Source organism: Lobosporangium transversale (genome assembly GCF_002105155.1).
Source record: "Lobosporangium transversale strain NRRL 3116 chromosome Unknown BCR41scaffold_22, whole genome shotgun sequence".
NCBI classification, from domain to species: Eukaryota; Fungi; Mortierellomycota; class Mortierellomycetes; order Mortierellales; family Mortierellaceae; genus Lobosporangium; species Lobosporangium transversale.
In genome coordinates this window covers 32,769-57,322 of record NW_019029000.1, presented here as the reverse complement: position 1 = coordinate 57,322, position 24,554 = coordinate 32,769, and the positions used below count along the sequence as shown (strand labels likewise).

The 24,554-nt window shown below is 40.9% G+C and overlaps 7 protein-coding genes across 7 annotated transcripts; 4 read left to right on the top strand and 3 right to left on the bottom strand.

Moving 5' to 3' along the window:
* Positions 1 to 1,324: 1,324 nt before the first annotated feature.
* Positions 1,325 to 2,276, bottom strand: BCR41DRAFT_422696 (hypothetical protein). The gene is made up of 2 exons (XM_022030181.1): positions 2,014 to 2,276; positions 1,325 to 1,859 (listed from the first exon to the last, which is right to left on the bottom strand). Exons 1-2 carry the CDS (start codon positions 2,202 to 2,204, stop codon positions 1,427 to 1,429), a joined length of 624 nt encoding a protein of 207 aa, XP_021880558.1. The 5' UTR covers positions 2,205 to 2,276; the 3' UTR covers positions 1,325 to 1,426.
* A 6,180-nt stretch (positions 2,277 to 8,456) lies between these two features.
* On the top strand, positions 8,457 to 10,999 carry BCR41DRAFT_88556 (hypothetical protein). Its single transcript, XM_022031064.1, has 3 exons — positions 8,457 to 9,465; positions 9,603 to 9,654; positions 9,781 to 10,999. The coding sequence occupies exons 1-3, from the start codon at positions 8,656 to 8,658 to the stop codon at positions 10,989 to 10,991; spliced, it is 2,073 nt and encodes a 690-aa protein (XP_021880557.1). The 5' UTR covers positions 8,457 to 8,655; the 3' UTR covers positions 10,992 to 10,999.
* Positions 11,000 to 11,214: 215 nt separating this feature from the next.
* Positions 11,215 to 13,061, bottom strand: BCR41DRAFT_396948 (hypothetical protein; the record flags this gene model as incomplete). The annotated part of the gene is made up of 5 exons (XM_022028850.1): positions 11,215 to 11,694; positions 11,819 to 12,013; positions 12,126 to 12,224; positions 12,365 to 12,480; positions 12,662 to 13,061. 5 exons carry the CDS (start codon positions 13,059 to 13,061, stop codon positions 11,215 to 11,217), a joined length of 1,290 nt encoding a protein of 429 aa, XP_021880556.1.
* Positions 13,062 to 13,200: 139 nt separating this feature from the next.
* Positions 13,201 to 13,566, top strand: BCR41DRAFT_371295 (hypothetical protein; the record flags this gene model as incomplete). The annotated part of the gene is made up of 1 exon (XM_022026590.1): positions 13,201 to 13,566. One exon carries the CDS (start codon positions 13,201 to 13,203, stop codon positions 13,564 to 13,566), a length of 366 nt encoding a protein of 121 aa, XP_021880555.1.
* A 253-nt stretch (positions 13,567 to 13,819) lies between these two features.
* On the bottom strand, positions 13,820 to 16,396 carry BCR41DRAFT_354964 (hypothetical protein). The gene is made up of 3 exons (XM_022024425.1): positions 14,835 to 16,396; positions 14,497 to 14,561; positions 13,820 to 14,295 (listed from the first exon to the last, which is right to left on the bottom strand). The coding sequence occupies exons 1-3, from the start codon at positions 16,003 to 16,005 to the stop codon at positions 13,951 to 13,953; spliced, it is 1,581 nt and encodes a 526-aa protein (XP_021880554.1). The 5' UTR covers positions 16,006 to 16,396; the 3' UTR covers positions 13,820 to 13,950.
* Positions 16,397 to 17,237: 841 nt separating this feature from the next.
* BCR41DRAFT_354962 (GTP cyclohydrolase I) lies at positions 17,238 to 19,193 on the top strand. The gene is made up of 7 exons (XM_022024424.1): positions 17,238 to 17,410; positions 17,788 to 17,927; positions 18,038 to 18,232; positions 18,356 to 18,385; positions 18,508 to 18,587; positions 18,688 to 18,863; positions 18,961 to 19,193. The coding sequence occupies exons 1-7, from the start codon at positions 17,340 to 17,342 to the stop codon at positions 19,094 to 19,096; spliced, it is 828 nt and encodes a 275-aa protein (XP_021880553.1). The 5' UTR covers positions 17,238 to 17,339; the 3' UTR covers positions 19,097 to 19,193.
* Positions 19,194 to 22,881: 3,688 nt separating this feature from the next.
* BCR41DRAFT_306915 (armadillo-type protein) lies at positions 22,882 to 24,312 on the top strand (the record flags this gene model as incomplete). Its single annotated transcript, XM_022020847.1, has 3 exons — positions 22,882 to 23,409; positions 23,533 to 23,740; positions 23,945 to 24,312. Coding segments are annotated over 3 exons (1,104 nt in total), but the record flags the coding sequence as incomplete, so codon positions are not given.
* Between the last annotated feature and the right edge of the window lie 242 nt (positions 24,313 to 24,554).

Here is a 24,554-nt window from a genome sequence, read left to right as displayed (position 1 = left end):
TACAAATGGATTTATGCCTCACCTAACCCAGGATCGCTATGGCACATCACCTCATGGCTCACGCTCGGTTGGTCCAGCAGCCTCAAAGTATTATGGCGCTGGCTCGCCTAATTCCTTTCAGCGACCTTCACCACCCAACTTTCATTCTTCCTCTTATACTGGAGACGGAGCTAATCTTCCTCGCCATATGCACCATCACAGCTACAGTGGCGACCATAGCGGGGCTAATGGATATCATCACTACCCACAAGGTAGTCCAGGCCATCAGCACTATTATTCAGAGAACGGCCAACACGAAATGTCTTCGTCTTTACCCTCCCACTTCCATATGCATTCATCTCAGTCAAGACCTTTGCGTTGGGAACCCCATTCGAACGGCCACAACACCAACAACACCAACCCTAACAATAATGGTCGTACAGACAGTTCAAGTCCGAAATCAGAACCAATGGATGTAACGATGTCCTCCTCATTGCCTTCGCTTCCTTCCCATGGATCACATCAGCCTCAGCCCTCGCTTTCATTTGCTCATCACTCGAACGGCGATCGCTTCTCTAGCTCCCTTCATCAGTCATCGCATCATCGTCAACAGCTTTCACAGGATTACAATCGTGCACCTTTGTCATCGTCATCCCCATCCAATGGTCATCATGGATATGAGCCAACGCATAATCGCGGCTATAGTGAAGGACCCTCGCACCATCCTCAACATCAACACTCGCATTCTGGATCATTCTCTAACTCTTCTAGAGGCAGTCCCGGCCCATTCACGCAATCATACTCGAGCTTCTCAAACTTGGATCATCGTCAACAACAGCCCTCATCTTCGTCACAGCACTCTCCCCAGTCTGGCCACCACCGCTTTTCATCTTCACCCTCTTCTTCATCATATTACCAGAACCTACCTTCACCACAAGGATCCCATGGAGGATATCACAGTCAGCAGTCATCCTATCACAGCAATGGAAATGGTCACCATATCTCGCCCTCTGTGGATGACCGACGCTTCCACTCTGCACCTATCCCTGTCCGCCACCGGTAGTGACAATATTTGAGAAGATGGAGTCTTTTAGGGTTTTCTGATCATATTAACTTTCTTGCAGATTTAGCTTTTTATTCTTTTTTTTTTTTTTTTTTTCTTCTTTTTTCTTTTTCTTTCAAAAATATCTATTTGGGACACTTAATTCATGTACAAACACCACTAACAACAATAGTAACAAAAACAACAAAGAAAGAGAAAAAAAGAGGCACATTTATAAAAAAAACAATACTTAATAAACAAATTGGCGATGTATCGTAATTTAGTCAATACAAAAGTTTAATGGTTCAACTATGGGTATATACGTATACATGATTGGAAAGCTAATCAAAAAGGCTTAAAGTGAAGCTCAAGTTATTGAGCCTGTTTTCCATCTCTTGATGATCCTCAAGCTCCACTTCCAGTTCCAGTTCCAGTTCCAGTTCCAGTCCCAGCCCCGGCTCCAGAGCCAGGTACGCCTCCCAACCGAACACCACCTGATCCCCAAGTCTTTGGTTTGTTATTGGATTTCTTTGCTGAAGACCCTTTTCCTTTCTTTGAGCTTCCAGTGCCACTTGTATTAGATGATGCTCCTGTGTTAGAGTTGGAAGAAGAAGATCCAGATCCAGATCGTCCCGAAGATTCTTTAAGGGTTTGAACACGTTGATTTAGACGTTGATGTAATTCTTGACGAGAAGCTTCGATATTCCAACCAGGACGATGAGTCGAGCCACGATCATGAGCTTCTGCAGCGAGAATGTGTCCTGAATCGCGTTGAAATTGTTGTCGAGTTTGTTCTCGAGCTTTTTGAGCACATCCGGTGGAGTGAGTTTCTGGATGTCTAAAACAATCGTTAGACATTAGAAATTAGGCAATAGACAATAGACAATAGAAATTAGAAATTAGAAATTACAATTGTAATTATTATAATTATTAAAAAGATTAACAAGTAATAATATTTCCTTTTTTTTTTTTTTTTTTTTTTTTTTTTTTACCTGTGTTCCATACAAAAGATTAAATGACAATAACGACATTCTGCTTTGACAGCAGGCAAAAACTTTTTACAATGAGCACAACGGTCTTGAGATGGAGGTGGAGTTGATTCCTGTTGTTGTGAAGTCGATTGGTTTTGATCGGCTTTTGTAGTGGTTCGTGTAGGACGAACAGTCGTTGTACGGGAACTCATCGTCGAAAAAGAAGAAATTGAAGAAACAAGTGAGAAAAGAAAAGAAAAGGAAAAAAAGAGGAAAGAACAAACGGAATGAACAATGAACGAATGAATGAATGAATGAATGACTCCACCCCCGCAGCTTCTGTTCAGTTATCACGTGGCTACCGCAGCAATCACACCTACCTTTCTGGAACCACTGTTACAAAACTTCAGATAATAAATTAGCAGAGGGTTCCTCTTTTTTTTTTTTGCCAGAGAAAGAAGACATCTTCAATATTCCAATACTTCCCCAGTAAACTAAAAAGCATTAAAGCAATGTTAACAAGTATTTTTCTATTAGCTTATCTGCATATTATTAATATGACTATAATTTTTTTTTTCTTTTTTTTTTTTTTTTTCGCAAGGAGACGCGAGCATGGTCCGTGCACGAATTAATTCCCTCCCTCCTTTTTCGCTCGCGTGCATGCCGTTTGTAAAATGGCATATCCTCAAAGTAAGAGCTACAACTTAAGAGCAAGGCCACCAGCCCCCTTGAGAGTCTTTTGCGTAAATAGCCAAAATAAAAAAAAATAAAAATAAAAAAAAAAAAAAAAACTGCCGCAATTAAAACGTCGATGTTAACATAGAAAATTAACAATGTTTACCTTACCAGCACCAAACCACTGTCTCTCCCTCAGCTCAAGCTTGTAGATAACGAATGTTAGATCCTTTAGATCTTCAGTATCAAGGATTTCAGGGACTTGGCAGTGGGAAATAATCTTAGAGTTCCATGTTGCCAGCGACAACAGCTAAAGTTTTTATTTGCAAAACTGCCATTGACCCTCAAGGTTCTTTAACTTTTGGACTTGTAGTTTCCCTCTCTCCCTCCACGTTCCAACAATTGTGGGCTTTGCCTTCCATGAGGATACTTCCCAAGGCTTGTTGAAGCAAGGCAATGAACAGGAAGAGTTGCCACAAAAAATCCTGAACTGGAAAGGCCACTTTGCTCTATTGTGATTTTGAATGTCTTTATCCATTATCCCGCGCATTTCCTGAAGAATTCCGGAAGTTTCCTCAAGAATGACAAGTCACAACTGGAGTAGAGACTACCGAAAAAAAGCTCATTCAGCTCCGTAGTCATCTGATTCACTGTTGCTGCCTTCTAATCTCCTGGTTATTATCATAACCGCACCCAACACTCCTCAGCTTCGATTGGAGGCAAATCATTCAGCACGCTAATGAAAAAAGCATCAATACTTCCCCCTTAGCACATGAATTTGGACAACCTGGTGTAAGGTGATACAATGGCTACAGATATACATGCCAAGGGCTTTACTTGACCTAAATTGAGGGACGACTGGCTCAAACGAATTAGCAAATGTGGGCCATACAAAATATTTAACATCAAGAAAAGGGTATCATCTTTTAACTACCATACATGTCAGACTTCTAGGAGAACATATAGCATCTGACTTTGGTTCCCTTTGAAACCAGTGCTCAATGCAATAACTACGCTTTAGCAGCGTTTGATATCTGCACAAGATTTGTATCCTTGGAACCTTTGTCTGATAAAGGAGTCGTTACGGCTGCAAGCGCAAGTTACTCTGTTTTATTGGATTCCCTAAGATTATCTAACATGGTAGTAGCACTGAATTTTTCAATGATGTTTCATGACCTATGACGCAAAAGTCACAGCTAGAGTACAGACTCTCAAGCCCCTATCATTCACGCTCGAATGGTATAGCAGAGAGATTTCGTCCGCACGTTTAAAGACATCCTCCAGAAGCAGCTCGAAGCTAAACAAGGCTATTGAGACACTGACCTTCCGATGATGATGATACAGCTTCAAACGGACACTAGAGTCGCGAGTTTACATCATCCCATACTATTGTCATTATTCTATGGACACTCCTTTGCGCGACTAGCAGTCTTTTCCCTCTGCTGAGTCGTATCTCCTGTCTGACGGAGGACTACTGAACAAATTGGGACATTTAACTGAATTAGCTTTCTCTGCTGTTGCTGATAAGAGTGAGTGCTGATATGCAAAAAAAAAAAAAAAAAAAAAAAAAAGATCGAGTAGCTCAATAGGATATCTACAATCCTTCTTTTTCTACCTGGAGAGTTTGTCATGGCGAAGGAAGAATTGCCACAACGGGTAAACTTATACCCAAATACCAAGGTTTATACAAAGCCTATAACTCATACCGAAAATGGTGCTTACACTCTGCCAGACGCCACTTAACCCGAAACTAGCTCGTAACTATGCCCCAAGCCAACTTAAAATAGTCACTCAAGCTATTGGTGCTTCCAGTGAAGAGGTATATGAGGTAGACCAATATATCATGGACACCACAAAGGATTTTTTTTTTTTTTTTTTTTTTTTTTTTTCCAGTGATATGGTTATAGAAATTTAGCTGTACTAAATTCTACCTTATGCCTGATTCTTTAAAAAAGAAAAGAGGCAGCAGTATCAGATCTGCATCTTTACAAATTCCACGGCGATGCGTAGTCCGTACAAGTCAATTGGCCCAAGTAACGAGTGGCAGACAGACAATATTCTGTCAGTGTCAGAGCACTAGAAAGGAGTACGAGAGAGAGGACAAAAGGAAGGGTGGGTGCATGAAATGTTAATCTCAGATTCTGTACGAGGGTGGAAGTCCCTCACTAGGCGATTTTATCATGTATGATGATGTGTACAATATTTCGCATTCTATAGCTGCATCCAAGATGAGGAAGGACAAGAATCCGGTCCTCTCAGCAATCAAGTAAATCAAAGAATATTTTCACTTTTTACGACAGGGAGGATCACACCAATGGAGCATAATTTGTCTCCTCTATGAAATGACAGATGCAACAACTAGCTTAAGGCCTAATGGGAAAAATATCCGGTATTGCTGACGTTCATGAAGTGTTTGAGGAACCCTATAGCAATCCGTAACAGCAAAAGCAGAATGAAGATTGAACTAGGAAATCGCAAGAGAATATCCTCGTGGTAAGGCCAATCGGGAAACGTTAAGCGAGGCTATTGAGCAGATCAACAAGAAGCAGCCTTGTGCGGAGTCATTTATAAGTGTTGGTATGAAGTATAATGTTCCTACGGATCCCAGCAAGTCATCTCTTGGACGTATAACAGACTGTTCCTAGCCTTCCTTCACATCATACAGTAGCTGCTGCAAGCTGTAACACGCAGATGATGCGAATACCAAAAAGCATTGGTGATAGCAAGCGTGTTCTGTTTGATCAAGTCCACAAGGGTTACCTGAAATATTCACAAGAAAAGCTGTACTCCTTTGGGATCACACATCGTCTGATTTTTTTTTTCTTTTCCTTCTGTTTCTCCCAGATCCCGGGATATTGTGATGTATATATTTTCATGAACATCGTCTTTGATTGCCTTCATGATATACTTGAAGGGTGTATGTATGTATGCGTATAAAAAAAAATGCGCATGATCGGAGTACCAGAGAAAATAGAAAACTATAATGTTCCCGCATGTACGAAAAGACAGTTGAACCTCTCTAGGCTGTTGGGATCAAAGGATCAAATATTTATTATCAGTTTACAGGGGTCAGATCATCAACATAAAAGAGCGACAGAGGTTTTGTTAATATGACTTTATAACCGTGAGTTATCATCGAGATCAAGGTTTATTCTTTATTTTTATTATTTGAAATAAAAAAATAAAAAAAGCTGGTTTTGAAAGGTTTTCAACGGAATGAAGAGGATTAGAGAGAGGCGAGCTGGTAGAGCAGTTTGTTTTCTACAGTGCATGCATGCATGCAACTTCTGAGACTTTACAAAATAATAAATAAAAAAGGTTATGAGTACCGAAGATACCGAAAGACCAAAAATAGCTCCCACATTTGGGCTCCATCACCTTTTTTTTAAATTTTTTTATTATGATCCTTTTGCCCGAAGGACAGAAGGATATTCATACTGAAGTAAAAAGGAGCATCGAAGGAGAAATCGTTGTATGAGGTGGTGAAGACACAAAAGCGTATTGGATCTCAATGACGCACGACACGATTCGCACAAAAAAAAAAAAAAAAAAAAAAAAAAAAAGAAAAGAAAAAGAAAAATCCTCCAAAAGCTTTATGCACAAGCAATTGGACATGTTGCAATGTAAGACAAAATAGAAAGGGGAAGATGGTTGCATGAGTGTTAGAAAAGCCTTTCGCTCTTACAAGCATTGTGTTTCACAGGAATGAACTGCCGTTTTTTTTTTTTCTCTTAACGCCCATATCTTGAAAAGACATTTAGTGCAGAATTAAATTAGTATATAACGCCCAAAATGTCATGACGCGTGAGACATTCGTATTATTATTATTTTTACCTCCATACTCCACAGTTCTTCTCTTCTAGCAACACTGAAGATGATTAGACAACGGGGAGGAAAGATTTTCGAGGAATGCTGAGAAGAAATGCTAATCTCTTCAAGATTATTTTAGTGCTAATTTCTTTTTTTCTGTTGTTTAAGTGTCTTGTCAATAAAAAAGATTGCTAATCCAATGATGAAAGAAGATTTGAACTAAAAAAAAAAAATAAAAAATAAATAAGGTCCTGGTGGCTGGCCAATGAAACCGATAAAGTATTAACTCCAGACTGGAAATAAAGGGAGAAGTGAAATGAAATGAGATACAGTGGAATCTCGATAATTGTACACTTTTGTACAATTTTCGAATTTGCTATATTTCTCGGTTATTGATTGGCTAAGAAGCCCACAATTCATGAAAAACTATTCTAAAAATCCTCTGCTGATTCCTCTACTCCAGTTGAGTGTGGGTTTTTTAGAATACTTTTTTTTAAAAGAGTAAGGCTCTTAGCCAACCAATGGCCTAGAAATATATCAAATTTGAAATTTGTACAAAAGTGTACAATTATCGAGATTCCACTGTATAATATATACATGTAGTTGTTCCTTGCTGAGTGTTTATGTGCTCGCAAGTAGCTTATTGGCAAACATAAAAAAAAAAAAGAAAGAGCATGGATCAAAATTTTTTCTATTTTTCATTTCTTCATGTGCCATTCATTGATTCTTTTTTTATGGCGAATAATTTGGTATTTCATCATAAACATTCAATTGCTGACAGCCTGGAAGAGGAGGAAGTGAAAAGAGCATGAAGGGGACGTGAAATGGGAGCCATGGGGGAGGGGAGGGGTCAGACTAAAAGATGTTTTGTGTAGCCAGATTAAAATCGCTCACAACACACACAAACACACCACACATCCATCCTTTGATCCCGCCATTCATAAATATTCATCCATTGTCCAGTGTTTGATTTTTATTGTCCACACCGAACTCTAAAAAAAACCATTCTTTTAATTAACACAAACACATTCGAATCTCAGAAATGCGTTCCACGGGCCATTCGCTTCGGACGACGAGGTGGGCGGGCAATGGGTGGTGTGCAAGTTAACGGAGAGACTGCAGATAAAACAGGAAGGGTAGTGCACATTACATCCTTGCAAAAAAAAAAAAAAAAAAAAAAAAAAAAGCCTTTTAACGTTGGGTTTCTATGGTCACTATTATTATTGTGAACATAAACAGAAGCAGAGTGGAACAGAGCAAAGATGTATATCAACAGGTTTATTTTTTTTTTTGCTCTACTTTCCCCGCCATTCATTCATTCATTCCTTGACTTTTTTTTTTTTTTTTTCTTTTTTCCTTCAAAAGAAGCAAGGGTTGGATAAATTCTCAAAACGAAGATCCTCTTCATCAAGCCAGTGATTTTTTTTTATTTTTTATTTTTTATGTTGTTTGTTTGTTTGCGTCTATTGTTCTTAACATAGAAGATTTACCGAGAATAGCATGCACATCATCCCCCTCAATCTTTCTATCAATCTATCCCACTGTAACATATTGTATATTTCTTAATAACCATTTGTGTGTGCGTGTTTGCTCTTTTTTAAACCACAGCCTCTCTCATTCATTCATTTCTGATATTCTCTCTCGTCTTTTGTCCCCCTCTTTTCCTTTCTTTCTTCCTTATTGTTTCTCATTCATCTATTTCATCCTCCTGCCTCCGAGCGCCCTCCTTCTCTCTCTTCTTTTTCCTTCCTCCTTTCCTCTTCCTTCTTCCTTCTTCTAAAACGAAACGATCCTATTCCTGCTCCTTTCCGTTCCCTTCCCTTCCTCTACTGGATACCATCCAATTTGGCCTGCAACCCACCTGTCGCATCAGTCATTGCTTAGTCTTTCAATTGACTTTGTCCACTCTAATCCAGTCTTTTTTTCCTTCTTCTTCTTCTTCTTCTTCTTCTTCCTCTTCTTCTTCCTCTTCCTCTTCTAATATTTTTCTTTGTTCTTTAATCCTTCTTCCAATCTTCATTCAATTCAGTGCTATTGTAACAACAGCAATAAAGTACTTTTTTTTTTTTCTCCAGCATTTGGATCACGACACCACCATAACCACAACTCTTCCCCCGTTTCAACTTAATTTATCACCACTGCCACCGTTCAAGATACATACATTTTAAATTAATCAGGATGCATTACTGTCATAGCTGTCACAGCTGTCAGCACAAAGGACTTTTGTCCTCACAGAAGTGCCACCATCTTTCATCTTCATCTACTTCTTCTCGCATCACCATCACTCTCTCGTTGATCACGCTCACTCTGAGCTGTTTGATTTCAGTCTCGGATGCTCAATCTTTTCAACCTGTCGGAACCCGTCGTATTGGATTCGCCACGATCAACGATGCATTGTATATTCAAGGAGGATACGACCAGGAAGCATCCAGTCAATTCATCTCTCTGGATCTCTCAACTTCCTGGACTACATCCTCTGCTTCTTGGACTAAACTCCCTGATGGACAATCAAGTACCCATTTAGCATTGGCACCCATCAGTTCAGCTTCCAATGGAGGACCCAAGGGTACGATTTTAGCCATTGGAGGAGTGGGTAAAAATACGGAATTTTTCACTACATTTGATATCGATTCCAGTACCTGGAATCTTCAGTCCACTGTTAAACCCCCTTATCCGGAACTAGAAGGTCATGCTGCTGTATCAGATCCTAATACAGGATTGATTTATATCATCGGGGGCTTTGGCCGCACCAATTCCAACACGACTTATAATCAATTCTCAGTCTATGACCCTAAATCAGGAAAGTTGGTTACTCAACAATCTGCCTCAGCAGATTCGAGTGTGACAGATTTGACAGCAGCCTTTATCAGTTCTCGAAATTCAATCATCACTCTTGGAGGAACAAGAGCTCCTCCAGCGAGTGTGGCTGCATTGGAATCTGAAGAGTTCAACGAATATGATATTGCCTCAAGGACTTGGAAGACAATGGTAAGTCTTTTACAAAGACTAAAGACAAAAAAAAAAAAAAAAAAAAAAAAAAAGAAGAGGTCTGTGGATCCTCGTGTTTGAAGAACGCGATTGGCTGTTGAAGGAAAAAATCTCATCCGTTTTTTAATTCTCATTAGTCCACATCTGGAGACAAACCTCCTGCTCGGTTGGATCATTGCATGGCTGCTTGTAAGTCTTGCATCTAAGCACAGACATTTACATAACATGCTTTTACCTTTTTCTTGTTTGCTTATAGTCCTACATCACTCACATTTGCCCTTCCCCCCTCCTTTTCTTTTCCTCAAACATTTATAGCGGAGGACGGTTCCACGGTTGTTGTATTTGGAGGCGCGGCGGACAATAATCTTTTTTACAACACGATTTACATTTTGGACGTCAAAAGTGGGAAATGGAGACAAGGACAACCAGCCCCTGTAGCTCGAACGAGGATGGCCTGTGCACTTCATTCGCATCAATTCATTGCCTGGGGTGGATCCAGTGGATCGGCCCGAAGCACCATGCTCAACAGTTTACCTATCGTCTATAATCTGAATCAAGATAAATGGACAGACGAATATAGTGTGGGCGAAAAGAAAGAATCATCCAGCACTGGAACCATCATCGGAGCATTAGTAGCGTTTTGTGCACTTGTTGGTCTAGGAGCTTTCTTGGTCGTCCGATGGAGACGGAAAAAAAGAGAGGCAAATGGGACCGCTTATCGACCAGATGCTTTCGTTGCGGCAGCAAGTTCAGAAGATGATTCTAATATTAAAGTACAGGTGTCCTCATCTACAGTAGCTAGTAGTCCTCATACTCCAGCGGCACCAGCAGCAATCGATGGAATGGGTGATGGTGGCTACCATGGCTGTTATGCTAACAATGAATACCCGCTTAACAAGATGGAAGGCTATCATAGTCCTAACATTCCAGTCGATCCCCAACAGCATCAGTATTACCATACACCTATGGTTGCACACAATGCTCCCGTAGGTGGATATGGATCTGAAAAGTATATGGGCGATGGTAGCCCGTATGGTGCTCATTCTAGCCCTTACATGATGAGTTCTCCAGCGACACATTATGGTGGTAGCGTTGCCGCCAGTGGAGTGCAATCTCCTCCAACAGTGTATCAGAGTCATGCGAATGACTCAAACCCATTCGTGTCACCTGATGAGTTCCATTCCGGTCCTGGGTATCACCAAAATATGCCCTCACCAAGCCCTAATCCGTTTATGGCCAGTTCTGCCTCTGTAGCTGTCAAAGCAACTGCAACTGAATACTATCACCATCCACCACCTTCCAGTCATTACAATAGCAGCCACGTCTCCCCGTATGATCCTTTCTATCAACAGGGTTATCAAGCCTCTTCTACAACGTGGCCTGCTACAACGATGTATCCAGTACAACAGAGTCCATCGCCAGGCGCGCGCGCTCCACAGGTGATAATTGAAAACAATGATAATAACAGTAGTGTCGACAACAATAAGAAAGCCAGTAATGACGGATATGTCCCACCACCTCTGTAATTAGACTCCAAAAAAAAAAAAAAAAAAAAAAAAAAAGTCAAAATAGGCATCATGATATATAGAATATATAATAAAAACATTATAAAGCATCGCATTCATTCATATCACTTCAAGGAGTGTTTTCCAGTTTTGTTTCCTTTTATTCACACTATTCACTTATAAACCAACTTTGATATATATTTTGTCTTGTTCTCTCCACTACTGACTAGAGATTATTTCTTTTTTAATCCCGCTTCAGTTGCGCCCTCGTAGGACCAACGGGCACACCTCCTTGAGAATGGTTACCCATTTGAACGATCATGCCCACAGCCACGGCAACGGTCAAGATCAAGCCCAGACCTAGCCAGAAGAATAAATGGAATTCGACCGACACATCAATCTTGTCGCAAGTCTTGCCTCCATACTGGGTATTGTTGACGCGGCTACACTTGCAAGTAAAGCAGTTGGCTGCAATACTGAACACACAGGATCCATGCTCGTTACAACCATTCGTATTCGTCTGGCAATCTGCTTCAGTCTCAAAACAGTGTCCATTCTGAGGCAAAGCGCGTTTCTTCAATCGGTTAGAAGGAGCTGAGGCTTTCAACAGAGGGTTTTCATTGAAGGATGAAGATGATTCAAACTCATGATGGGCCAAAGGTGCAACTGTGATAATGGTAGCAGTGAACTTCTTGTGGATTTGTCCGAATTTGGGGATAAGGGTCTGAGAACAAAGAAATGTACCATCTGATGATTAGTATATATCGCATAGAATAAAAAAGGTCATTTCTACTATGCCCCATGCCTGTTTGACCTTTTTTTTTTTCTTTTCTTTTTTTATGACTTACATCCGCCAAAAACTCCTTCAAGACTTGTTGAGCAGTCTTGTACTGAACAGAATCAACGCCATGTTCAGATGCAAGAGCAGCTAGACCTTTGATTGTGACGCGGAAGAAATCGGAGTTGTCATTTCCATACTGGGTGCGGTATTGGTCCAAGTAATTGCGTAGCGACACAGATTCCTCCAGGAACAACGCATCAGCCTAACAGTTAAGGGTAACAACATTTATAATAATTATAATAAAGGATTAGTGATAAAAAGGAATAATAACCCAACTTGACTTTTGCGAAAAAGTGTAAATAAGGAGTATTTACCCTCTTGTCAAGATCAAAGACATTGATATCGATATTGGTATGATGCTCCTCAAGAAGGTGCGCATTTGCCAGCGCATTTCCTGATTTTGAAGACTTGTGCTAAAAAAAATAATATAGGAGTAAAAAAAAAAAAAAAAAAAAAAGAGCACAGGATAGCGCGTGAGATTCATGAGATCATGTGGAGGCTGACCGCCTTTTGGGAGAAATTAGATCAAAGGGGAGAGAACGAAAACACATACAGTGTTGAAGAGATGTCTATTTCCCTCAGGGATGGTGTTGCCCAGTTCTGTGATGATATCTTGGATACCTTCACTAGTATCAATCTTGAAGACAGGATCAAGCAAAGGAAGTAGATCTACATATTGGTAGTTAAAGAAGGCGATAATAACAATGGGATCAGTCAAGTAGTTGTGTCCTGAATTATGATGTCCAATTCAAAGGGTAAAATAAAAAAAAAAAAAAAAAAAAAAAAAAGACGCGCGTATTTCATTTAGTAGACATATGCCTATTTCTTTTTTTTATTTTTTTTTTCTTACCTTGAGAGTCATTTACTCCTTCAATGACCATCATCAGGTTTGCATCAATAGTTTCAAACATATCCTTCCTAACCATGCCAGGTTGATTATTCAACACCTGTTGGATCGGACCATGAATGTTGACAAATGTATCCTTTTCCTCATGACTCTTGGAGAGTGGTCCTAAGTTCAACCAATGAGCTAATGTGGCACGGGTTTCCTTCAAGTCCAACAAAGGCACATCACAATGGTCCTTATTGCTATTGTATGAAATGGAACTTCCATGAGTGAAGAAATACACAGTTGCTGGTGCTTCTGTTGCTCCTGCTCCTGCCCCTGCTGCTGCTTCTATTCCTGTTAATGTTGAGCTGTAAGCTAAAGTCGAGAACAATGTCGACAAAGATAAAGTCAGAAGCTTCATGTTGTTTTCTCTTTCTTATATATGTATTGTATGTTAAAGATGATTGGGAAGAACTCTTTCTTTTCCTTAGTCGTTAGAAAGGTGGAAGATAGTTGGGAATCGAAAGAGCAAGTGAAGGAAAAAGGGGTTAAGAAACAGCATGTGTGACGTCGAACAATTAAGTTTGCAGATGCCTTTTTTTTTGCTCATGTATTCATGCATTTCATTACTTTCAGAGAGAATGATACAGCAACCAAGGCGACTGGCTCGATCAGGCGTACAACGAGGAATACATCAACAACAACAACAGCAATCTCAGCAACAACAGCCTCGACGTGGTCAGCGTACCTTTCGCCCTTACAATAATGCACTTCAGGCTACACGCAAGAAACATTTCTGGAGTGGAAAATTGTCACTCTTGATCTATCTGGCTGCATTCTTGGTTGGATACCGTCTCTTTCGTCTGTATCAGTTTTATATCCAAGAGACTACACAGAAAAACAAGACATCTAGTCCTTCTTTTTGAATCATCATAGTAGCATCTAGCATGTGCAGGGAAAAGATTGGTAGAAAAGGAAAAAAAAAAAGAATGGCATGACATAGAGCTACATGCAACTGATCATCTGGTCTTTCTAAATGTCCTGTCTGATGATTGCCAAAGATATATATAAAAAAAGTAAAACAATATTGGCACAAAACTAAGTCATAGCTGATGCTTGCATATTAGTTAGACACTTGCAGAGTAAGAACAATTCCTTTTTTTTATATTTATTTAATGTGTCGATGACAATGCTATGCACTCTAATGCAGTATATAATTTCATCCGCGATGTTTCTATTAAGGGACAAAGAAAGAGGTATCAAGAGCAAACAAAAAAAACTATATGACTAGCATAATGATGATAGTCGGACTATTCCTCATCCCAAACCTCGATTTGACTACCTAGTGCTCGTTTGCCTTCGGCAATTAAGTTATTCAGCTGTGCTTCCATTCTCAAGAATGCCGCGTCTGTGCTATCAGCATCAAGCTGTCCAGGCATCGATGGGCTCCGTGGATGTCCCATGTTATAAAGAGAAGATAATCCTCCTGAACCACAGTATGATTGACGAGACGATCGATAGGGACGCGCAGTTTTAGCCTTATAGTAACCAGTTATCCTTGGCGAAGGCCTGCTAGAACTATGGACTGAGCCGGAGAAAGATAGGGGACGCGATGGACGAGAGCTGGGACTATCCAGTGGAGTTGATTCAAGTTGCTATAATATGAGAAGTGTAATTGACCAAATTGTTAGCAAAACATGAGCCTTGTATTTAACCCTTTTATCCGAAGTCATGAGCAACAGGCTCTCCTAATGTTCATTATGACCGGAATGTGTTTTCATTGATCACATCATAATAGTAATAACAATAATAAACTCGACATGTTAAAAAACAAAACAAAAGCGACATGGACTTACTAAAGTTAATTTATTCATTGGGTCTTCTTCTTCCAAGGTCTTGGCAGCTCCGTGCTTCTTACCAGCTATATTTAAAATAATATAGTCCAATAATAATGATTCATATGTAAATGAAGATGGAAAGGATGGTATAGAGTGATTAATAGATAGTCCTTTTTCGTTGACTGTCGGCAATTGGTTTGCTGATAGGGCAAAAGCTCGCCACCTCAACTGCGTTACTATTAGGCAGCTAGTTACATGTGGTGTTCCCGTGCTTTCATCACGCTCATCTTGGCCCCTTATCTAAATCTACTATTGCCATTATCACTGCCACTACTATTAAAACAAATGTTGCTTACCTTTGGTTGCACGCCCAGATTTAGATTTGCGTGTCTCGACCTGTAGTCGTGGAGATGGAGACATGGTTCGTTGTATATCGTTATAGTACTGGCAAGTTGAATGATGATTCTCATTCAGAATCTGTTGGTAACCATTATAGGAATAGCGCTTATCACTGGATTGAAGGCATAACGCCGAGCATGGAGCTATCGAGCTACGTGGCGAGGACGAGCCGGAAGACGAGACAGAGGAAGACGACAGAGAACCACGACTAAGATAAAAGCTCGATCGAGTTGAGGATGAAACACTTAAATTGGCAGCTACGGCAGCAGAGGCTGTGCGCGGAGATCCCGCGATGTCTGTGGCTGTAATGCAGTCGTGCGAGACTGCGGAGGTGGGGCTACCAGGACGAGGAGAAAATGTGGGGCTTCCACGTCCTGTTGCTACTATGTGCCCTTGGCCTTGCGACTTATAGTTATTGTGCAAGGCCAGAGGGGATGGTTTTGGTTTCTGGTCAGGTGAGATGTATCCATTCTGCTGACTAGAAGACCTGGACGGCTTGAACAGTGGAAAGTGTTCAGAGGTAGACGATACGAGTGTTGTTGTTGATGATGACAATGATGATGATGACAAAGTAGGAGAAGAGGAAAGCGTGGACAGGTCAGCGGGATTAGGTAAAAGGCCTGAGGGAGTACTGGGGGAAGAGTAGTTGTCTTCGGGATCTTGTCTTACAGCCGTCGATAGCTCTTCGGAGAGAGTGCGAGCCTGCTGATGTCTCCTAGAAATGAATGACGTTCGATAGTGGTGATAAGGATATCCAAAAGCTCGATCGCCACCTTCTCCTGTTGTTGTATGATTAAACAGTGACATGGCAGTCGAAGTACTCAATCTCGATGCAGCGCGTCTGTAGTTTGATAAAGAAGAAGCCGAAGATAATGAAGCCGAGGAGGACAAAGAACAAGTCGTGGTAGGTGTGAGAGGTGATGTCGCCTCTGCATCTTGCTGAGACATGCTTGAGCTATCTGCCTGCAAAGAGTCGTTTCCGAAGTCGTCTTCGATGTTGCTTTGGTCTAACGAGTAATCGGGTTGATGTTTATGTATAGGAGACAGTGATAAATTTGTAGAGGTGGAGGTGGTTGTGGTATCTTGGTATTGGAGCGATGACTCCTCTTTGTGGCGCACTGTGGACATTGTCTATATGTGTAAATGTGTGTACCTGTCTGTGCACTGGAGCGAAGATTACTGGAGGGAATGAATGAAAGCAACAAAGGGGACGTAGCAAGGTGGATTCAACACAAAAAGTGAACGCGACCAGAATGAAAGCACTAAGACTCTATAGCTATTTATATGAATGAGAGCCGGCCGTAAATGTGTTTTGAGATGTCAGTTCCAATTGAGAATTCAAAGAGCTCCTGCAATTCATAAATGAGAAGAGTGGAAGTAGAGTGAAATGACAAAGCAAGTGAAGTGAATGGAAAGAAGAAGAAAGAGGCAAAAAAGGGGAAAGGATGACTGAAAACAACAACAGGCGGTAAAAAGTGGTAAAAAAAGTGTCCAAAAGTGAGCGACTCAAATGTTTATGATGCAGGAACAAACTTACTAAAAAAAAGAAATGATGGTCGGATCATAGTCGCCATTTTACAAGCCAGCTCTAAACAGACAAAACCAGAGATTTAGAGATGGATGGGGAAAGCCAGTAACTATCAACAAGGCTCTCGCATTCAAACCACTCAGAATTGCTCGCAACAAAATTATATTTGGCATCCATCATTGCATGTGTCACCAGGACATTCTGCTTTGTCAACGGATTAGCCCATTAAAAAAAAAAAAAAAAAAAAAAAAAAAAGAGCAAAGCGTTGAGAGCTCAGCCCAAGTTTCATTCTATCCAATCCGGAAACAGACATTGATTGCCGTTTAATAATGAATGAGGATGAGTTGCATGCCCTTGCATACAAAAGGAGATTATTATTCAATCCAATACAAAACATTCATTATTAAAGGTTCCTGCTCCTGAAGCAAAAATCAACGTGCACTGTATTCGAGGAGTAGCAAAAATGCTGGTGCAACATCACCAATCAATTGATTACACAGCCACCCAGCTTATTCCACAGAAACTTTTACATCCCCACACATTTCTTTGCTTGCCGAAAATTTATTTTCCAAGTTTTAGTGGAAGGTCAATCGTATGGGCACCTTCTGGCTTGATCTGATGACAACTATCTTCTTTATTTGGCTTGTGACATAAAAAGGAAGAAGTCAGCAATTTTTTCCCGCTTGTTTATCCTCCAAATGATAAACGTAGGATAAATTCCCAAGAACACCAGTTGACGGATGAAACTTGTCTAGGAAGATTAAAATGATGAGTCGTCACTGTCCCGTGCTCGCCTACACCTGAATTTGTTTTTGTTTTTTAGGTTCCTACTCCTCATTTCTGTTGTTTTTATTTTATTTTTTCCCTCTCTGTATTCTCTCGACCTTCTTTTATCTTTCGCCTTCATCACTTTATTCAACTGCAGTTTTATCAAATGGCTTACCATCTTAACAATGACAACGACCTTGACGGCCTCGAAGTCGACGCAGCAACTGATCATGTCCAGTAAGAAAAATTACCCATTGTTTTTTTTTTTTTTTTTTTTTTTTTTTTGCTTCTCTGCTCTTTCCCACATAAAGCATAATTTCCAGACTGTTCGTTCTCCGTTGTCGGAGGAGCAAATGCCAAAGAGTAGATCAATGTCGACATGAACTTGCATTTTGACCATGCTCGAATTCCATGATCACATTTGTTCATGGTATTATGTTCAGGGATCAGTGGCATGACATGCGATTCCATTCTATTTTTGTTTGATCTGGAACCCACGGATCAGTTTTTCAAAAAGGCAGTGTTCCCACGGTCTGACGACAAACCACACATTTATAGCTGCTTAATTTGAATCATATTGAATTAAATTTGACTGATGGAACTCTTTCACATAGAATTTCCCATCCTAGGCCAGCGATCGTGAGCCATGCCTTGACAGGACATTCTTTTAGTCTCGGACGAAGTTATGTGGAAGCAGAGTCGCCCCATGCTCGCAAGCCTTCGCCTATCGATTTTGATGGACTTAGCTTTCCCAGTATGTTTACAAATCATTTTATTTTGCGCAGTTGTCTGTGTACCTTTTCAACAAGTCAAATCATTGATTACTTTTTGTTTATTATTATTATTATTATTTTTTTTTAATAGGTATTGGTGCACGTGAGCGTCGAGAAGATACAGAAGAGTCGCGTGCACTCAGGATCGAGAAAATTGCTGGAGCTGTGCGCACAATCCTAGAATGCATTGGGGAGGATCCATACCGTGAGGGTCTCCTTAAGACCCCGGAGCGCTATGCAAAGGCGCTCATGTTCTTCTCGAAGGGCTATGAAGAGAGCGTTACTCGTAGGATATCTGAACCGATCCACACTTGTACCTAATTATAAGATAGCCATCAAAGATTGACCTTCTTCTTGCTGACTGACATTTCATACCTGCATCGTTTGTAAATTTCTATTTTTATATTAGATCTCATGAACAAGGCTCTTTTCCAAGAAGGTATTGTTGTAATGTTGATTCTATGAGGATATTGAATATCCAGGTATTAGCGTTGCATGCAATCAAACGAAGAAAAAGCTTCAAATTAAGCTTACATTTGCATTATTCGCTTTCTTTGACAGATCATGACGAGATGGTGATCGTCAAAGACATCGATGTATTTTCCCTTTGTGAACATCATATGGTTCCATTCACTGGAAAGGTAGGCAACAGTCTAATATTTATTCAGAGTTAACTTATATTGCTCAACAAAGTGCCTAAAATGCTGGTATTGACTAAACGCCTTGCATTATCTGCATTAGATTCACATTGGATATATCCCTGAGAATGGTAAAGTCGTTGGATTGAGCAAGATTGCTCGCTTAGCCGAGATGTTCAGTCGTCGTCTTCAGGTGCAGGAACGTCTGACCAAGCAGGTCGCAGTGGCCTTGCAGCAACTCTTGAGCCCTCAAGGGGTTGCTGTCGTCATGGAGGCCAGGTATACGAATACTCCGCCTCAAAAAACCATCTACCAATGTTAACAGTACCGATGCTGATTTTTTTTTTTTTTTTTTTTTTTCTTTTTGAAACCCAAGCCATTTCTGCATGGTGATGCGTGGAGTTCAGAAACCTGGCAGCCAAACAATCACTAGCTCCATGTTTGGAGTTTTCCGCGACAATGCAAAGACAAGAGAAGAATTCCTTTCATTGATTAGACGCCGTGGTATCTAAGACAGAGTACGCTGGACGGACTTTCTATAATGTCATTTAAGACAACATAATATATATATATATATATATATATACATGACTGAAATATAGATTCATGACAACTCTTGAAACTTCATACCCTATCCCCATCAGATCTATCATTGTACTAGTTGGTGTAGCCGAACAAAAGTCTTTCCCCTTGTCCAAGTTTTGTAAGGACCATGCTGTGCATTTTAGCAAAGATTCATATAGACGCTCCTAAATAGCTCACCATGTCACATAAAAAACCACTTCGGTGTGAAAATTGTGCTATGCACTAGAGACATCTTGGCCACTATGTTGTAGAATACATTGCAGGGAATTTTTTTATTGTGCGTCAATGCCTCTGCGTCAGGAATGTTTGGAATCTTGTCAGAAGTCCTTTTTTTTTTTTTTTTTTTTTTTTTGACCCTTACCACTTGAACTGATTTTACTAGAAAAAAGTGTATATAGAAATACAAACCTTTCACCTTATTTCGAGGATAAGGAGCATAGCATCATTATGAAGGTCAACTTGTTTCTCTATTTCCATGTCCTATATATCATCGCTATGCATCGAAAAAGAAAATGGCATTCCCTGTTTCCCCAAAGGATTCGTAAATACTCCTTTTTTTTATCTTCTCTCTTACCTTTCTGTCTTTCAAAAACAATTTTTTGTTGAGTCTATCTTGCACGTATTCTTCCAAATTCTTGTGGGGATATGCTGTGTGTCTGTTCCAGTTTCGTTTTCACTTTATATCTCCACTCTCCTTCTGCCCTCACATCTATTTGATAGCCTCAGACCTGCCTAATACGTCAACGGTCATCCGGGATCCCTGATATTCCCTTGGCTACATGTCCTAGGTGAAGAATAAAGGCCCCGTCCATTTGTTCTTACATTCATCCTACTACTTCAACAGGCATATGATTTGGTGCCTTTTTTCTTCTTCTAAACGTGTGCACCTAACATAATCTACGCCTATCCTCTATCTTTCTTACTCTCTTCCAGCCCCTTTATTCTGCCGTCCTTTCTTATTCCTTCCATTACTCATTCACTCACTTCTTATCAGCATTTTTTGCTTGAAAATGCTGGGAAACGGATACAAGGAGCGCCTTGCAAATGCTCAGAATAGCATTGGGCCACTCTTACTGAACATATCTAAGCAATCGCCTTCCGCTCCCAATCCCTCTACGACCACATCTACCACCAATTCTACTAGCACTGCGGATTCTCTCCAGCTCATTCAATGCCTTCAACTTTCTGAGGACAATGAGCCTATTACTACCTCTAACTTGGGCAGTCCATTGAAACATACTCTTCTTCAAACCAAACTGGAAAAAGATAACAGCAACGATAGTAGCAGCGCATGCAGCGATGCTAAACTTTCCTCTGTATCTGCGTTGACTTCTGCAGCTCCTGCTTTGGAGTCTAACTCTGCAGCACGCAATTCTACTCATACTCAGTGGCAGGAAACACCGCAGCAACATCAACACCAACAGCAATCATTTCCACGAATTTCACGTTTGCCTAGTGCTAGCGCGTTCGGGGAGAGAAGATCATCCTTTGCTGAGCAGTTTCCAGAGTTGAGGTCACCTGAGCTAGATGCTTTGTCTCATGCTGTTCCAGCTGCTGTAACTAATACTGCTACTGTTGCAACAAAAAGACTTCATACTCAGTCTTGTGTTGAAGAGTTCTCAGCCTTTGGAGCTAGCAGTACTGTAGCTGTCAATAATAATGATAGAAGCAATAACGCGGGTTCATTCTGGAGAAACTCCCGTGAGGATCGCCTCCTTCATCATAATCCATTCTGTGATGTCGACGGTAGTACAGTTCGATATGGAAAGGAGAATAGCTCTACATCTGCTTCCACAAAGACCGCCACTACTGGTACTTGTCCTATTCAAGTGCAGTTGCAGGCTGAGCAAACTATGTCATCAGAATCAGATACTATCCATGTCAGCCTGACTGCAAATTCGCTCGAAGCAGTTGTAGTCATTCAGCGTGCGATCCGCCAATTCCTAATCCGTAAGCGAGCCAAGAACAACAGCAATGAGGTACGGATGGCACCTAAGGCATAGATTTTCAATATTTTATTGATGTCCCCCTTTAATGGGAGTGGAAACACATAGGCTTATTGGGAAATGTTTCCTGTCCATCCCAATGGTTAGGAGGATTCGGAATCATAGAGTCCCCCCCCTTTTTTTTTGTTATTCCTCATTGCCATTATTATTGTCCTCAATAAATGCTTATTGCCATACTAACAAATAAAAAGCGGCATCTCTTTTACTTTTGCTTTATTAGTTGATGTCTAAAGACAGTGTCAACAAGAGCCAAGAAGGGTCGAACGCTATCAGCGCCATATCCACTGCAAAAATTAATGGCGGCAGTGGTAGCAGTAAGGATATGCTTCACCAGCTTGATGTGGAGACACTTCAGCGAACTTGCTTGCGTCAATCTGCAGAGATTGACCAACTGAAGGAAATGGTAACCAAGATGTTGCTTGAAGCCGAAGAGGATAGACGCAAGCTCCGTCAACGCGATCGAGAGATTGAAGAGTTGACGAAACAACAGGAACACAAATCGATACAATCAACTAATATAGCCACTGGATTCGACATAATCCCGTCATTATCTTCATCATCATCTTCGACGGCAATAGGGACCAAAGCAGCTCGGCTCGCAAATATCAAAACAGCAAGCCATCATCTTCTTATTGGACAGATCACAGGCTCAGTAGGATCATCACTGCCATCGCCTGCTCCCATGTCGTCTTTCAATGATTATATGAACGGTAGCAACAGCACCTTCAGCGATGATCTTTATGAGATGTATGATCAAAATGCTGTTCCCGTCTCTGCTAGTGATTCATCCATTCATCCTCTTTCGCTGTCGTCGCGTTCCAATTCGGTCACTAGCATCCAGTCTCAGTCACATCTGCAGAGCCTTGGTCTTAAGGTTAACTCCTCTATAACTGTATCTCAAAATAGTCAACCATATTATCAACAGCAGCACCAGCAGCGACAACAGTATCATGGATTGATGGATATGATTGATTCTCCTACAACAGAGCTTACAGCACAGGACTCATTCAATAGCGGCGTTGGGGCGGGAAGAGGCCTTGGATCTTCCTCCTCTTCACATGGATTTAACCCTCAAAGTGGGGTGGGCTTTCCCTCATTGAATCATCGTAGCTCTGGCACTTTCTCAACTACGTCCTCAGTCCGCGGTGGTGGAGGGACAGAAAGCGCTTATGATTCACCAGTGCTTGAGCAGCCATCGCCATACCCATGGAATGCGCCCAGTGGCTTGAGCCATTCTCAATCATGGGTTGACGATGTACGTCCTCTCTATTTCTTTTTTTTTTTTTTTTTTTTTTTTGCAAGTGTCTTTTTAAGATGTGTAATGCTTATACATATAGTTATCAACCTCCCTTCATTAGCTTGCCATAGGTTACGGATACGATAGTAACGTGCATTCGCCAGGATCATATCAGCATGCTAATATAGGTCATGGTGGCGGTGGATACGATCCTAACTTTATCAACCAACAGCAACAGCAGCACCAATATCAATACCAGCATCAACAGCAGTCTTCAGCACAGCAACACCAAGGCTTACCACCCCATCGAAACGGTTACCGACGCCAAAGTGATAAGTCTGTGCACCTGGACTACCAGGTAAAAGAATTTTTTTTTTTTTTTTTTTTTTCCTGATTTGCTTTGAATAGGTAATGTTTTGATTTTTGTTTTTATGATTGCTATTATTTTTGGCTATGAAAATAGATATGTGTTGATCGTATCCTCCAGGCAACAGACCAACAGGCATCGATTCATCTCCAACAAAAGCTCAAGACCTCGGCTCCAGAGCAAAAAGTCCAAATCATTGACGTGATTTTGCATCAGGCATATGCATTGATGTCGAATCGGTTTGGTAATTTCTTGATCCAAAGGTGTTTTGAGTTTGGAACGCCTCAGCAAATTGATGCGCTTGCACAGGCAATGCGAGGTAATATCTTGACGTTGGCCTGTGATGCTTTTGGGTGTCATGTGGTCCAGAAAGCACTTGATTATGTGGAGGAAGATTGTAAAGCCCGGATTGTGACCGAAATGTTCCGAAGGATACGAGAGACCATCGTTCATCGGTATGCATGCCACGTTTGGCAAAAGATCTTTGAAATCCGATGGACAGATGCTCCACCAGCAGCGATGACTTATGTGAACAATGCAGTGGCTGGGCGATGGGCCTCTGTAGCTGTAGATGAGACTGGAAGTTTGGTAGTTCAAAATATTTTTGAAAATTGTGCCGAACATGATAAGGTAAGATGATAAGGGAAAAAATGAATCACCTCCACTAATAATAACGGTTCAAAAAGTGGGCCATATCAAAATTAACCTTTCGTTACTTTCGTTTGTTTGTTTTTTGTATATCTTGGTGTTTAGCGGCCTGTTCTGACCGAGATCCTTCAATCAGTCAATACTATTGCCAAAGGGCAGTGGGGCAACTGGGTGATTCAGCATATCCTTGAACATGGTATACCTCAAGATCGCGCGACGGTGACACAAAGGATCTTGGAGGATGCAGTGGCTTTGTCATTGGACCAATATGCGTCCAAAGTTGTGGAGAAGATGCTCCGAATGGCTGGGGCTAGTTCGCTATCTAAACTTTCTGCTTCCATGACGACTGCTACTACTAATAGCGCCAGTTTGGACAGGGGCAATGCCGATAGCAGTACCAATAACAATGATAACCAAGAGAAGAGCGATGAAGATGTGGGGAGTATTGCTGCCGCTACTTCTCCTTCTCCAACACTCACGGTCCACGGCTCGATAACAATCCGATTAACACAGGAAGAAGTCATGAATCAATACATTCAAATTGTTTGCAACGGTGTCCAAGGCCACCCACGAATCCCCTTGATTGATATTGCAGCAGACCAGTATGGAAATTATATCATTCAGTATATCCTAACGAATGCGGCACCGCATCATCGAGAGACTTGTGCAACACTAATCAAACGACACATGGTTAGCCTGCGTGGATCTAAATACGGTCAGAAGGTGGCCTTCATGGTGGAGCGATGGAAAGGGAACTCATTTGGGAGTGGAAACAATAATAGCAGCAATAACAATGGAAACAATGGTAACGGCGGTGGATCCAAATCAGTATCAGGATCGAGCCTTGAAGGAGGAAATGGAGGCAGTGGACGGCGCAGATGGTGATTGATGTTGATGCTTGCTCAATTTTTTTAAAGCATTTATTTATCACAACCCTGTTGTGAATATTGTTTAATGTGTATAGACCACTTTTTCATTTTTCTCCAACTTTTCCAACTTTTATTATTCTCTGCCACTTCCCGACTACTTAATTTTCTCGCTTCTGTAAGTAGTGTTATTTGCGATCTATATTTTATTTGTGAATAAATCGAATTAGAAACAGATACAGAGAGACATTTTCATGGTTG